Source organism: Sapajus apella, unplaced genomic scaffold, assembly GCF_009761245.1.
Source record: "Sapajus apella isolate SASKATOON/1434 unplaced genomic scaffold, GSC_monkey_1.0 scaffold106, whole genome shotgun sequence".
Taxonomy (NCBI): Eukaryota; Metazoa; Chordata; class Mammalia; order Primates; family Cebidae; genus Sapajus; species Sapajus apella.
This window is the reverse complement of record NW_022437046.1, coordinates 4,895,804-4,912,084: the sequence shown is the minus strand read 5'-3', so window position 1 is coordinate 4,912,084 and position 16,281 is coordinate 4,895,804. Positions and strand designations below refer to the sequence as shown.

Sequence of the window (16,281 nt, the reverse complement as noted above, 5' to 3'; positions counted from 1 at the left end):
ATTTCAGAGAGGTAGAATTTCAGATCTACACAACAGATGATGAGAAAAATACCTGGAATCAGAAGCTAGTGCTGCCCCCAGCTGCCTAACTCTAAAGGCATGTGATTTTGTAAGTTATGGCCCACTACCCAAGGATTCAAACTTCAAGAATTACTAAATGGATACAGCCAACAGCTTTCCATTTAAGTCAAGTGAATGAATCTAACGTCTTCTTTGTATCGGACTTCCCTCTCCCCTTCTCTTTTTAAAAGGTCCATGTCTATCCTGACGGAGCACCCTCAGCAGCAGCTTGCCCTCACGGTTAAACAGGTACTGACACCAAATACAAGGAACACTTCAGAATGTACCTCCTGGTCTCAAACTAAGTCCTGACCCCCCAATCTATTCCTTATTTGCTTTCTTCCCTTCATGCTCACAGCCACGGATCCTGATGCTCATTCTATAAACAGGCCCTTCGCTTGTTCTTTGGAAAGCTCCGAGGGGCTCTGGGTCTCCCTTACCGTGAATCATACAGGCTGTCCTCAGTTTATCTCTCCAGCAGTGCCCTCAAGGGCTCCTTGCTCAGCCAACTTCCCAAAGTTCAAGTAACATTCCCTCGACCCCTCCTCATTTCAAGGGGACTTCATCCTCCTTAGCCAGATGGGAGCTTAGTTCTACCCAAGTGTGACGGCGCCTTTCGTTTTCCTCAGATATCTCATTCCAGAAGAAAACTCTGAGGCAGGTGTGGAGCAATGTGGAAGTCAGAAAAGATTTTCAGGATCATTATCCACATGACAGTTCCTGGTTATCAGAGAGAGAGGTACTCACCACCTGACCATGAGTCCATGTTCCATGAAGTTTTTCAGGTTGGGAAGGGTTTGCCGCAAGTCTGGAGTCCCTAGTCCATGCTGATATCTTAGCTGTGAAGGTGAAAAACAGAATTAAAGATCTTTTGCAGGTTGTAAGCTTCGGAAAAATGAACCACTAAACAAGAGGAAATGTAAATGTATGATACTATTATCGGCCTCACAGTGCTATCCACTTACTGGGTATTAGACGTATGGCATGTGTATGAATATGCACACTCACTTAAATTACGATGGTATTTATTGTGGCCTCATCATCTACTTACTGTTCTCTTGCCCCCTAAACTTAGAGAAGACTAACAGTGACCAACTGTGGAATCAGGATATTTCAAAGACTGCTGTATCTAGCCTTTTTTTCTACTCCCAGACCTGTGGTAGGGTTTGCTAACTAACACCAACTCCAAGGACATATACCAGAAAACCAGTGTTTTTTTTTTAGATACTGCCAGCCTCCCTTCTTTCACCAGCCCTTTCCTTTGTATAAACAAGGGTAAGGACCATCCTGCATTCATCTCTGACTCCAACAGTGTCTGGCATAGTGCTAGTACTTCGTCAATGCTCATTAAACAAATAAACTGCGAGTCACTTTTGACAGAGGCTGTGTTCTGTATTTCTCTTGAGTCTCTAATGTTCCTCTTTGTCCAGACCACAGCACATAGCTGCAGAGGTGGTATAGGAAACCTTCCAGCTTGTGGGCTAGATCTGTCCTTTGACATATTTCTGCTAGAGGTCAATTTTCTAAAATGAAGTGTCTTTCTGAGTACTTTGGATAACTTGCTCATGGTTTTTATCTGTCTGCCCTTCACTTCCTTTCACTGTGTCTCTGAGTATCACCATTTGCTTCCCTAACTGACCATAATGGAGATTGTGGATGTGCATATTCACACACATGCTCATCCACACATCAAACACACAGTAAGTATACAACACAGCTCTGCAAAAATGTTTTTCAAATGACATATTACACATCAAGAGAGTTTACAGACTTTATAAAATGTATGCTGGTGTACAAATGTGAAGGGGTGTCAGTCTTAAGGTTTAACTCTTTCAGCACTTAAATTTAAGAGTGGATAAGTCAAACTTAAAAATATCCCTCTCTTAAAAAATAAAACCACAAATCATGTGAATGGAAAGCAGGCCTTCAGAGTTAGACAACAGGGGGCATAAACAAAGACCTACTAAAAACAATTTTCTTTTGTTTTTAGTATTTTTGTTTCAGTATTCCACTGATTTTTCTCTGCTTGGGTGACACTGAGAGAAAGAGTTAACACTCACTGATTCTGGGCTTTTTAAGAGAAACCTCCAAACCTAACAGGGTCTCCTGAATGGTTTCAACGGATACACACATAAAGTAAGGAGGTAGAAGCATACAATGTTAAAACTAAACGGTATCTTGAATATTATTTCAGCCAATCCTTTTCTTTTACAGATGAGAAAACTGAAGCCCAGAAAGGGGAAGTAAATGATCTGGGTCCACATGGTTCAATGGCAAAGATCTGATCAGCCAGGGCCTCCTTTTCACAAACCATGCTACTCTACCATCTACCCCAAAGTCTGAGAAGAAAATTGGTAACAATACCTGAGAAAGCAGAAGGAAAATATTCTTTTCGTTTTTCAAACTTAGCTTGGTTGACTTAAATCACCTCCTGAGATTTGCTGACCTTGAATTATAAGATCTACCCCATATTAAATGACATCATTTCTTATATTAATATAAATGCATTTTCCCAAACATTGATAAAAGCAAAATGGCTGATATCCCAACACGACATTCCTGAATTCATTGTTTCAATAAGAAGTGAAATTGTTTACACATGGCATGGAAATTTTACCTGTGATTCATACTGAAAAATATTAAACATCAAGAAAAAAATACATACTGAAATAACACTAAGATATGCATCTCTGACTGCATACACAGACAATTGTCTGCCCCAGGTTCCACAATGGAAGATGGGTGTTGAACTCAGAGACCACAGTGAAAATTTCTCTCCAAGTCGGATTTTAACAAAGAAAGAAAAATGTGGGAATTAAGCCTCCACCTGGGTCTTAACTTTCCATTTGCTGCATAGCACTATTATTTTTTAAATTACAGAATCTTTGGTTTTTATAGCTTAAAGAGACCCTGGAGATCATCTTTCCAACCTTCCTCCTCTTATAAATGAAGAAACTAAGGTTCGGGAAAACAAGAGTGTCCTGCCCAAAGTCACAGAGACAATAAGCGACAAAGCCAAGGCTAGAACCTCTTCATAACAGTTCCAAGTTCTACCATATTACCCTTTTAATTTTCCACATAGATAACTCGAAAATAAATGCATACATAACACATATATTATCATTAATAAAGTATAAGTACTGTTTAACAAGTCTAAACCACTATAAAGGATTTATAATGAAAGGAAAAAAAAAAAAAAAAACAGCAGCTCTCTGCTCTACTATCTACCCCAAAGTCTGAGAATACTTTTTAGCTGTTTCTTCTTTACCTTCAATATTTCTAAATACCATGCATATATTAAGATTTCTTGTTCTCCCTTCCCCTCCAGTTACAGACATCATCTACTATGCTCCCACCACGAAGGATGAGAATTTGGCACTCTTACACCACTTTGCTCTCACACACACATTTTAATCTCTTTTCCATACATTGTCTACTGGCTTTTCATTAAAGAATATGAAAACCTGGCCGGGTGCGGTGGCTCTTGACTCTACCCTCCCACCCGTAGTTCCCTCCCCCATCTTATCAATACAGTCCATATCACATTTTAAATTACATTAATATTTAGTGTTTACCTCATTATATCTACATAAATAGTGTTCTCTGCTGAGCCATATGATGTACTGTTCCTTTATTGGACCTTTTTGTTTGTTTTACTGGAAGTGATAACTGCCATCTTTTCCACCAGTGGAGCTTTTCTATATATCTGTCACTACATACTCCCCAAATTCTGACAAAAGCCTTAAAACTGGCTGGGCACAGTGGCTCATGCCTGTAATCCCAGCGCTTTGGGAAGTCGAGGCAGGTGGAGTTTGAGAGCAGTCTGGGCAACATGATGAAACACTGTCTCTACCAAAAGTACAAAAAATTAGCCAAGCATGGTGGTATATGCCTGTGGTACCAGCTACTCAGGAGGCTGAGGTGGGAGGATCGCTTGAGCCTGGGAGGTTGAGGCTGCAGTGAGCTGAGATTGTGCCACTGCACTCCAGCCAGGGTAGTAAGAGTGAGACCCTGTCTTAAAATAAAATAAAATAAAATAAAATAAAATACTTTAAAACTCTTCTCAATCTAACTAAACACATCATGTAATTGATCAAGTCCATTTTGCTCTTAGAAATATATTTCCTGAAGCTTCCTTTCTCTGCTTCAACCTGAACTGGCTGCTAGCTAGGCCTGCTGCATTATCTTCTTACAAGTTTCTTTCTCCATCATGCTGGAAATTTTATTTACTTTTCTCCTGTGCTGAAGCTGTTGGTTCCCAAATTGTCTTCTTTCCTGATCTACTGCCCCATCTTGGTGGAGTGTATCCTATAATATCTTTCTGAGAAAGGATAGCATGGAAGATAACTTTATGACACCTTGAATATTTGAAAATATAATTATTCCACTCTTACACTTGAATGATAGTTTGCCTAGGTATAGAATTCAAAGCTGGAAATAATTTTTCTTAGGTATTTCCAAAGTATTTCTTTAGTGTCATTTAGCTTGGCACGTGGCAACTGAGAAACTTGATAACATTCTGGTTCCTGATTTTTTCTTTTTTGAGACGGAGTTTCGCTCTTGTTACCCAGGCTGGAGTGCAATGGCGCGATCTCGGCTCACCGCAACCTCCGCCTCCTGGGTTCAGGCAATTCTCCTGCCTCAGCCTCCTGAGTAGCTGGGATTACAGGCATGCGCCACCATGCCCAGCTAATTTTTTGTATTTTTAGTAGAGACGGGGTTTCACCATGTTGACCAGGATGGTCTCGATCTCTTGACCTCGTGATCCACCTGCCTCGGCCTCCCAAAGTGCTGGGATTACAGGCGTGAGCCACCGTGCCCGGCTGGTTCCTGATCTTTTAAATGTAAGCTGATTCTTCTCTCTGGAAGCTTTCAGGACTATCTTCTTTAACCTTAGTATTCTGAAATTGCATAGTGATAAGCCTTCATTTGGGTCTTTCATTTATCATTTTCAGTCTGTTTTCATTCCCTGGGCTGGGCACTTAGTATGTCCTTTCAATGCGAATACTCTTATTGCCTAGTCCTGATCATTTTCTTCTATTATTATTATTTGTCTCCTCCTCCTTCTTCATTTTACCCTCTGGATTTTTTTTTTTTCATTTTATTTTAGACTTTTTTTTTTTTTTTTTTTTTTTTTTTAAATATTAGAGGCTTTCCTTTAATCTCTAGTAATCTTTGGCTGTTAGGTTTCTTTACAAGTGAGACTGTGAGACTCTAAAAAGCTGTGAAGGAAGTCTGTGCATTGGCAGTGCTTGATGACTGGCTGTGGGGGAAGGGTTCACTGTAGAATGAGTGGATGGAAATCCAGCCTTTCCGCCGGGAACATATCAGCCCCAGTATCTCTCATTGCTGCCTTGGTTTTTTTTTTCCAGAAAGAATCCTCCAATCTTCTGTCTTGAGGCATAATCTGGATCTAATTTGGGAAGTAAAGATGGAAAAGGCAGTTGGGGAACTCTGTGTTAGGATGTTATACTTTCACTTCATTGCCTTTTGGTGAGGCACCTTCCTTCTTGTTCCCAGTGTATCAAGCAATTTAGGTTCAGAGCTTTTTGGGTTCAATCTTTTTCAGCAAGTAAACCTTCATTTTCCCCCTAGGGCATGTGGGAATGTAGTTATTGGCTACAGAGTGGGAAAAGTGAACTGGGAGTGTTACTTCTCTTTCTTTCTACAGACTGTCAACCTACCCTCCTATATTTAGCTCTATATATTGTCCCTGAACTTCATGAAGTACTTGGTACCACTACAGCCTTTTGGAGTCTGTGGTTTGGATTATATCGCTTCTTAAAAGCTTCTGCTAAATCAGTTTATCACTCATTCATTTACAGGCAATTTTTTAAATTTTCTGGTCTTGTCTGTTCTTTTCATCCATGTGAATTTATAATTTTAAAATTATTTAACCTTATTAGTAGCATTTCAGAAGAGAAGTGACTTAAACACACATATCGAGGCAGGCGGATTGCTTGAGGCCAGGAGTTCAAGACCAGCCTGGCCAACATGGCGAAACCCCGTCTCTACTACAAATACAAAAACTGGCCAGGCGTTGTGGCACATGCCTGTAATCCCAGCAACTCGGGAGGCTGAGGCATGAGAATCACCTGAACCTGGGAGGTGGAAATTGCAGTGAGCAGAGATTGTGCCACTGCATTCCAACCTGGGCAACAGAGACTCTGTCTCTAAATAAATAGATAAATAAATAACAGACACACATACACATATATATATGGGATTTTATATATAAAAACCAGCTTTTCAATATTGGCTAACAACTCTCCTGCTAGCTTTTTACACAGTATTCATTACTCTGGCAGAAAGCTCTCTTTCCTGTCTCTCTGTCTCTCTCTAGGCATCCTGTACCTCATGTTTTATCTATTTTCAAAGAACCAACAGAAGTTCCTTTTTCCATTGGAAGCTCTCTGGTTACTCTAGATCTGGGGGCATTTTACCCTTTACCCTAAACTCCTCCCTATACCACTTTTCCATGTGTTCTTTTTGGAAAGCCTTAACAGGATGGGTACTTGATATTTGTTAATTAACAAATTAAATTAATATGGTATAGGAAGAAATGAGAGGCACCATGACACAGTAGAATAAGCTTAAATGCAGAAGAGCTGGGTTTGAATACCAGTACTGTCACTTACTAGTTGTTCAACTTTGAATAAGTCACTTCTGTTGAGACTCCATTTCCTTACTTGTAAAATGGGAATGTTGCCTGCCTTGCAGAGCCGTTGTAAAGTTTAAATAAGATAAAGTATATAGAGTGCCCAAAATAATATCTGGTACATCATAAGTGCTCAATATAAAATACCTGTTATCATTATTAATACATATATATACTCTCCATATTATCATCATCATAGCATCTACCACTAGGCTAGGCATAAAGGCGGTGCTCAATAATGGCTTACCACTTAACTACTAATGGGAGGCAGAAATGGAAGAAGGAAAGAGTTACTTCAAATCAAAGGGAAAATCTTCAGTATACTGTTCACTTTTTTAAATGCTAATTTTTATTAAGCTTCTGACTGCATGTACTCCAGAGAAGCAGCAATAAACACACACATGTCAATATCTTTAAAATAATTATATAGTGAAATGGAAAGACTGATACATGATGTGAGTGGTCAGGAGATCTGGTGAAAGACCCAGCTCTGCTGTATGATCATGCAAACTCCTTCCTTGCTTGGCCTAGTCAAATGATTTTCAAACTTTTAAAAATTCAATAATCTTCAACAAGTTAACTCCCTGGTAAAGATATTAGTAAAAATAGAAAGGAAAAGAAGAAACCAGGTCAAGGAGGAAAGGACGAGGTAAGGACAAGGATAGGGAAAGGGGAGAAAGACTACATTTACTAAGTCCCTATATGTCCTATTCATTCATTCAACAAATATTTACTGAGTGTCCACTAGACGCGGCAATGTGAATCACCTCTCTGTCTTTGGAATGAGAAGCCTGGACTCTTAGCCTATTTTCACCATATAATGTGTATAACCTTGAGGAAGTTACATAACCAATCTGTGCCTTGTCTATAAAACAGGACCAACAATGTTTATCTCATAAGATAGTTGCAAGAGTTCAGTTAGGATTTTTATAGAGAATAGAAGTTCCTGAAGTTCCTGAGGCCTGACTTTTAGTGGGTAGTCATTAAAACTGCTGAGGGCTAAGAGTACTAAGCTGAAGAGTTCAACTTTATCTTGCTGGTTAGCAGTAAGAACCTGCTCCAGGGTTTTAAGCAAGAGAATGAATGAGGAAAACAACTGGAGAGGCAGCTGTGGACAGGCTAGAAGACTGAAGTACTCTTGCCTCTAAGAAGCCTTACTTCAGGTTCCATCAACACCTGCCCTGACCAACTATTATCAATCAATACCACACTTCCCTAAACATTACGTCGTCTTCTGCTTTCATTTTTGATTGGGGAAGGCAGATGCCAAGAAAACCAGGCAAATAAAATATTGCTTTGAGTCTGTCTAACTGCCTCAAATTAGCCTCTGAAATAAACACCTTTTGTAACAACTTCCTACTGCACCACCACAACCCAAAGAGTCTAAGCAGTCTTAAGTGGAATTTTGGTTTCAATTAGTTTGAATTTCAGCTTTACTTTGATTTAGGACTTCATGGGGCAAATAAGATTTTGTTCAACTCTATGGCTAGTAGGCAACCAAGGTAAAAATTACACTTATTGAATAAGTTAGATGGGAAGTGGGGAAAAACAATATTCAGTGGTTTCCCTGGAAAAATTAACAAACTGTATTGTCTGGTAGCAAAAGATTATCCCTACACTGAAAAAACCCAGGAAGATCTGGCTTTATAGTTACTGGAACAAGCAAAAAGAAAGAAAACCCAAGCAACAAGTATGTTCAGACCACAACAGACAACTACAGTCATGTCAATTCCATTAACTATCTACGTTCTCTCTGTTTTCCTCTCCTATACCCCCTTTTTGTATAAAAATAGAGCATTTTTCCAAAGCCACATGCTGGTTTCTTCTCAAATCACTATACATCCACTTTGCATTTCATCAAATAAGGCAGTTAAACTATGACGTTAGAGCTCTTGCAGTTGGAATTAGCTAGTTCATGCAGCTTGCTAATTGTTGCTCCATTGACAAGGGAAGACCACTTGCCACTCTGGAGATCATATTTAAAATGTAGTATGATTGTACTGCTGAGAAATAAATGCTGAGTTCTGGCATCCAGTAAGCATCCTCCAATGAGCTGAGAGGTTTAATACCAAAGTGATCAATTTTGTTTTTATTTTTTAATCACAATTTTTTTCCAGGCCAGGAAAGCCTCTGGGGATTCAGGAATCATTGTGTCATTTGGGTTTTGGCAGAGGAGAAATGCAGTTTAGAAAACACACATACATGTCCCCACCCTTCCAAACTACATTCATCCACACAAAGCCACTTATTGCCTGGCTTATGAGTTCCATATGTGGCTTGAGCTAAGCTGCATGATGTGTTTGATACAAACCGTCTGTTATCGTGAGGGAATGTGGATTAATACAGTGCTTCAAAAAAGGTTACTAAAAGATCAACGCTTTCGTGATGGGATTACAATGAATTTGACTACAAAGAGAAATGGTCTGAAAGAACTGAAAATATGAAATGAAAAACGCACATATGCATCAAAGATTTAACTTTAGAGATTTGCCTCATGTAGGCAAACATCTCTGTGGAACTAATTACCAATATTTCAATCCAGTTTTAAATACTACTAAGGTTTCACTGACATGGCAAGAACTAGATTATGAGCTTGAGAAAAAGAGTACCACCATGTCAAAAGTAAAATTTGCCTTCCTAGAAGAAAATGCAACTCTTTTAAAGATGTGGAAAAGCTAGTTATAGAATATTTAATATGAGCAATAATATTGTTTCTTACAGTGAGTCATTGCAATATATACCTCTAAGGAAAAGTATAAAAACTCGATTATGGGCCTCTATTTGCAAGAACAACCTAAGTACATTTCCAATCTCATCTATAAACACATGCCAGTCTTTTCCAAAATAGACATGCTATCATGTAAACACTGGATACCATTCAGGTCTACCATTCTGAGGTATGAAGCCTAGAAGTCAAAACTAAAAGCTTTAAAGTCTAGTAATTGAAAAAGCTTCGTTCATTCCTCCTTCCAGTCACACTTTCACCTGCTTTCAGAATCATGGAATTAATACTAGAGCTGAATGGCCCCTCTAAGGAAAGCGAGAGGTTAAATGGCCTAAGGTTGAACAGGTTGAGTCCACGGACAAGAATCTAAGTCTGCCAAGTTCTACCCTTCCAGGCTCTTTTCTTTATATCATATGTCACTTTGTTGTATTCACAAGGCTCAGATTACATTTGAGTTAAATTTACCATTAAAAATCTGCCACATTAAAAATACTTCAATTAAGATGGTCCTTTGCTTCGGAATCTTACATTGGCCAGGAAACAACTAGAAGGATTAAACTCACACAGCTCTGGAGTTAACCTGTTGTGTAGTTTCTATCACTTCTAATCCTTGTGAGTTGCTAAGGAGGATTTTTATGCATATTGCAAATAGACAAGCAAAGCAAAACTGCAAATTTGTCAAAAGAAGGTAAATCATAACCCCGGATGCAACTGCAATCAGTTTTAATCAGTGATCATCAAAGAAGTGCTATGTTCTCTGGAGGTTGAAGGCTATATGAGTCAGCAGACTTGAGTAGGATCCATCAATGTAGACATTCATGCTGTTCAGCAGATGGAGCAGGCCCAAATTCTGCTCCCTGCCCTCATGTTGATAGACCTGTGTAGCCTGATTTACCCCAAAATACCCTGTATTGACCTTTGGCCCAATCTGGATCTCTGATTCCCTTCAGAGCTAAACCTTACTCTCTAAACTGATCAAATTTGGCACTTCTGAGGCTGGGCACAGTGGCTCACACCTGTAACCCCAGCACTTTGGGAGGCCAAGGTGGGTGGATCACCTGAGGTCAGGAATTCGAGACCAGCCTGGCCAACATGGTGAAACCCCATCTCTACATGGTGGTGTGTGCCTATAATCCTAGCTACTTGGGAGGTTAAGGCAAGAGAATTGTTTGAGCCTGGGAGGCAGAGGTTGCAGTGAGCTGAGATCATGCCACTGCACTCCAGCCTGGGCAACAGAGCAGGATTCCATCTCAAAAAAAAAAAAAAAAAAAAAATTGGCACTTCTGCTCCAATTCATTGGCTTTGATGTAATCTTGGTGCAAAGAACTACACACTCGGATCAAGAACACAGTTTAATAGAACAGACACAGTTGTCCAAAACATTGAGGAAATGGAATGACGGAGTATGTAAACCTGCTGTGTCTGCCTTCTTTCACATTTGAGACTCATCCAGGTTGCTATATATGTGAGTAGTCTGGTCCCTTTTTACTGCTGAGTAGTATTCTATTGCATGGATGTACCACAAATGATTTATCTATATGCCAGTTGAGGGACATCTGGGTTCTCATTTTTATCATTATGAATTAAGTTGCTATAAATATGTGGACATAGGTTTTTATTTGGACTTATATTTTTCTTTCTCTTACACTAATACCTAGGGGTGGAATTGCTGGGCTGGATAGCAGGTATATGTTTAACTTTATTTTAAAAATGTGAACTACTTTCCAAAGTGACTATATAAGTTTTTCATTCTCAGCAGCAATGTATGAGTGTTTCAGTTGCTGTGTACTGCTATCAGCACTTGATACTGCCAGTTTTAAACCTTTAGTCATTCTAGTGGTTGTATAGTAGTGCCTCAATTAAGTTTTATTTTAAATAATTAATTAATTTATTGATTGTTTTTGAGACAGGGTCTCAATCTGTCACTCAGGCTAGAGTGCAGTAGCGTGATCACAGCTCATTGCAGCTTTGACCGTGGGCTCACATGATCCTCCCATCTCAGCCTCCTCAGTAGATGGGACTACAGGCATGTGCCACCATGCCCAACTAATTTTTTATAGATACAGGGTTTTGCCATTTTGCCCAGGCTGGTCTTGAATTTCTGGACTCAAGCCATCCGCCTGCCATGGCCGTCCAAAGTGCTGGGACTACAGGTGTGAGCCATGGCACCTAGCCTCATTGTGGTTTTAATTTGCATGTCGCTAATGACTAGTAATATTGAGCTCTTTATTTTTTTAAGACAAGTTCTCACTTTGTCACCCAGGCTGGAGTGCAGTGGCAGAAACATAGCTCACTGCAGCCTTGACCTCCTGGGCTCAAGTTATCCTCCCACTTCAGCCTCCCAAGTAGCTGGGACTACAGGTGCACACCACCTCGTCTGGCTAATTTTTGTATTTTTAGTAGAAACGGGTTTTGCCATGTTGCTCAAGCTGAGCATTTTTTTCATGTTTATTTGACATCCGTATCTCTACTGGCCGTCTCAGTTTCTGTGAGCTATCTAATGGTAAATGAGAAATACCTCTGATGAATACTTAACACATCTGATTTATCCCCTCTGATTAATACCTTCTAATTAGTAGCCCTCTAATTGATATCATTTCTGCCAAATCTAGCTAGAGTATATTCTGTTTACTGCAGTAACACAATCTTATAAGCAATGGTAGCTATAGGGAGTTCCTATGTATGGAAAAGACAAATGAAAATGTTATTATAAGTGCAGGGATTCTTATAAAAATTTGGATAAATCTACATATCAGTTTTATTGAAATGAAAAAATGCACTTCAATCTGTTGCTATAAATTTGATTATGTAAGAAACATAGAGGCCCATTCTGGTACCTCCCTAGCCACATATAACAACCACAAATACCTGACATGATCATTAGAAGAAATTACTTAATTCAACAAGTAATAAGTGATTTTGAATTGTGAGCATGTGTATGTGTATGTGTGATGGCGGTGATAATGGCAGAAATAGAAGATACATGCATGGCACTGTTTATAACAGGGGAAATTTGGAAATAATCTGAAAAAAATGTTAGGCTTTTGGCCAGGTTCTATGGTGGAATAATGATAGTGCTAATGATAATGAAAATAGCGCTACAGCTGGACTCAAGCCATCCGCCTGCCATGGCCTTATGTTACTATGTTGATTTAGTGATTAGTTACGTGCCAGGATTAATGCTAAGCATTTTATATTATTTTATTCAGTCCTCACTATAACACTGAAGAAACCATGACTTAGAGACAGAATTAAATGACAGAGTTTGAATTTGCCTGAATTCAAGCACTCTGGTTGAATTCTAGGTTTGTCTGAAACCTAGCACTTTGAACTCTTAGCCACTTAAGAATGATGATGACAATGGTGATATCAATAGCAGCTATTCTTTTTCTCAACCTGCAATCTGTGCTAGGCATGGGACTTGACTGTTTACTTACATAATTTTATTTAATCTTATAATAACCCGATAAGGTAGGTGGTATAATTCCCACTTGACATATGACAAAGTTTAAAAGGTCAAAGGAGTTGCCTGAAATTCCCCAGGTGGCAAATAAAGGAGTTGGGATTTGAATTCAATTCTGAGAGTTTACACTGCAGCAGTCTAAATATTGCATATAAGTTGGTTAGAAAAGATTTTGTTTCCTTTTTCCTCATTTAATCCAATAATTATAGAAGAGACCCTCAAATCTTTTTTTTAAAAAATCAGAGAAACACATTACTTCTCTTGATTTCAGGAATTTGACAATAGTTAGATCTCTATTTAGTTACTATTCAGCTAAGCTATACATATTTAGCCTTTTAAAATCTTTGTTTGTAAGTTTATCCCTACAGCCTCTTAATCATTCTTTGTGTCTCAGAACGCCCTCCGGTTTTCCTTAAAGAATCTGGTAATGAGGTGACTTAAATGGAACACAGTTTTTCAGAATGCTCTTTTCTCTTATTAATGATTTTTCCCCTAAATATTAATTTTACTATAATAGCTACTTTATGCCTTTTAAGTTTTTTCTTTGTGGAATTCTTCTGACCTCACTTGAATTGCAATAGAGTCCAAACCCATGAGTCCACTGTTTAGTCTCTCTGGTTGATCATAAAGAAATGTAGCTTCAAAAAAAAAAAAAAAAAAAAAAAACCAAACAGCAATACCTTTTGAGTGCACATTGCTACACTGCTCCTCACAATTTGTTTTAAAATACTTTAAATAATTGTTTTCTCTCACAATTCATTTAACAAAAAGTAATGAATTCATTCAATATGTAATGAATGTTTACTATGTGGAAGGTGTGACTGGGTATCACAAAATTACTCAGCCATGGATACTACCCTAAGGAGGTTACCTCCTAATACAGTGATAACTAAGTGAACCTACAAGGAAAGCATAACCTTCTATGAGAGTCTGATGAGTGGGAATAGTAGGCAGAATTTCAAGATGGCCCCCCTGGTGTTAATTCCCTGATAATTATATGTTTACGGCAAAGGGCGATTATTTTGGTGGGACGGTCTAATCAAACAAACTTTACAAGCAGAGTTTTCTCTGGCTGGCAGCAGGAGAGAGAGAGAGAGAGAGATTTAAAGTATGAGAAGGGCTTGATGGGACATTATTGGTCTGAAGATAGAGGGTCATCTAAGAAGAAATGTGGACAGCTTCTAGGAGCAAAGAATGGCCCCTGGCTGAAGCCAGCAAGTAAATGGGAACTTCAGACCTACAGCTGCAAAGAACTGAATTCTGCCAACAATTTAGATGAGTGTGGAAGTGGATTATTGCCAAGAAACTCCAGATAAGAGCTCAGCCTGGCCAACACGTTGATTTTGGCCTTGTAAGACCCCGAGCAAAGAAACCAGCTGAGCCCACACAGACTTCTGACCTGAAGATCTGTGAGGTAAAAATGGATGTTGCAGAAAAGGCTTTTGATAAAATTCAACATCCCTTCATGATAAAAACTCTCAACAAACTAGGTATTAAAGGAACATAGTTCAAAATAATAACAGCCATCTATGACAAGCCTACAGTCAACATCATATTGAATGGGCAAAAGGTAAAGGCATTTCCCATGAAAACCAGCAGGAGGCAAGGATGCCCTCTCTCCCCACTCCTATTCAACAAAGTTTTGGAAGTCCTGGCCAGAGCAATCAGGCAAGAGAAAGAAATAAAGGGCATCCTAATAGGAAGAGAGGAAGTCAAACTATCCCTGTTTGCAGACAACATTATTTTATATCTACTAAACCCCACAGTCTTGACCCCAAACCTCCTTAAGCTGATAAACAACTTTAGCAAAGTTTCAGGATACAAAATCAATGTACAAAAATCACTAGCATTCCCAACAACAGCCACGCCAAAAGCTAAATCAGGAACACAATCCATTCACAACTGTCACAAAAAGAATAAAATACCTAGGAATACAGCTAACCAGGGAGGTCAAAGATCTCTACTAGGACAATTACAAAACTCTGCTCAAAGAAATAAAGATAATGCAAATGGGGAAATATTTCATGCTCATGAATTGGAAGAATCAATACCATTAAAACAGCCACACTGCCCAAAGCAATTTATACATTCAATGCTATTCTTATCAAACTACCAACGACATTTTTCACAGAAGTAGAAAAAACTATTTTAAAATTCATATGGAACCAAAAAGAGCCTTAATGGCCAAGGCAATTCTAAGTAAAAAGAACAAAGCAGGATACACCACGCTGCCCAACTTCACAAGTATACTACAGGGCTACAATAACCCAAACATCATGGTACTGGTACCAAAACAGACTCATGGACCAATGGAATAGAATAGAGAGCCCATAAAAAAGGCTGTACACCTACAACCCTCTGATCCTTGACAAAGCTGACAAAAACAAGCAATGGAGAAGGGATTCTCTATTCAATAAATGGTGCTGGGATAACTGACTAGCTATATGCAGAAGACTGAAATTAAACCCCCTTCCTTAAGCCATAAACAAAAATCAACTCAAGATGGATTAAAGACTTAAATGTAAAACCCAAAACTATAAAAATCCTGGAAGACAAACCTAGGCAATACCATTCTGGACATAGGAACTGGCAAAGATTTCATGACGAAGACACCAAAGGCAACTGCAACAAAAGCAAAAATTGACAAATAGGATCAAATTAAAGAGCTTTTGCACAGCAAAATAAACTGTCAACAGAGTAAACAGACAACCTATAGAATGGGAGAAAATATTTGCAAAGTATGCATCTGATGAAGGTCTAATATCCAGCATCTATAAGGAACTTAAAGAAATTTACAAGAGAAAAACAACCCCATCAAAAGAGGGCAAAGGACATGAACAAACACTTTTCAAAAGGAGACATACATATGACCAACAAGTATATGAAAACAACTCAGTATCACTGATCATCAGAGAAACGCAAATCAAAACCACAGTGAGATACCATCTCATACCAGTCAGAATGGCTATTATTAAAAGGTCAAAAAATAATAGACATTGGCAAGGTTGAGGAGAAAAAGGAAAGCTTACACACTGTTGGCAGGAGTGTAAATTAGTTTAATCAAAAGTGGTGATTTCTCAAAGAGCTAAAAACAAAAGTACCATTCAACCCAGAAATCCCATTACTGAGTATATATCCAAAGGAATATAAATTGTTTTATCATAAAGACACATGCACGTGTATGTTCATTGCAGCACTGTTCACAACTGCAATAACATGGAATCAACCTAAGTGCCCATCAGTGGAAGACTGCATAAAGAAAATGAGGCACATATACACCATGGAATACTATGCAGCCATAAAAAAGAATGAGATCATGTTCTTTGCAAAAACATGAATGGAGCTGGAGGCCACTATCCTCAGCAAACTAATGCA

At 38.8% G+C, this 16,281-nt stretch overlaps 1 protein-coding gene and 1 long non-coding RNA gene across 7 annotated transcripts in view; both read right to left on the bottom strand.

Moving 5' to 3' along the window:
* The window catches only part of UVRAG (UV radiation resistance associated), a 317,013-nt gene that overhangs the window by 28,369 nt on the left and 272,363 nt on the right, over positions 1–16,281 (bottom strand). For all 6 annotated transcript variants that reach the window (XM_032259109.1, XM_032259107.1, XM_032259108.1 and 3 more), the window contains one exon: positions 808–899. In XM_032259109.1, the coding sequence (XP_032115000.1) occupies positions 808–899 (92 nt within the window). The remainder of the gene's footprint in view (positions 1–807; positions 900–16,281) is intronic.
* LOC116537089 lies at positions 12,040–15,000 on the bottom strand. Its single transcript, XR_004262942.1, has 2 exons — positions 12,587–15,000; positions 12,040–12,552 (listed from the first exon to the last, which is right to left on the bottom strand). It is a non-coding gene; the product is annotated as an uncharacterized LOC116537089 (long non-coding RNA).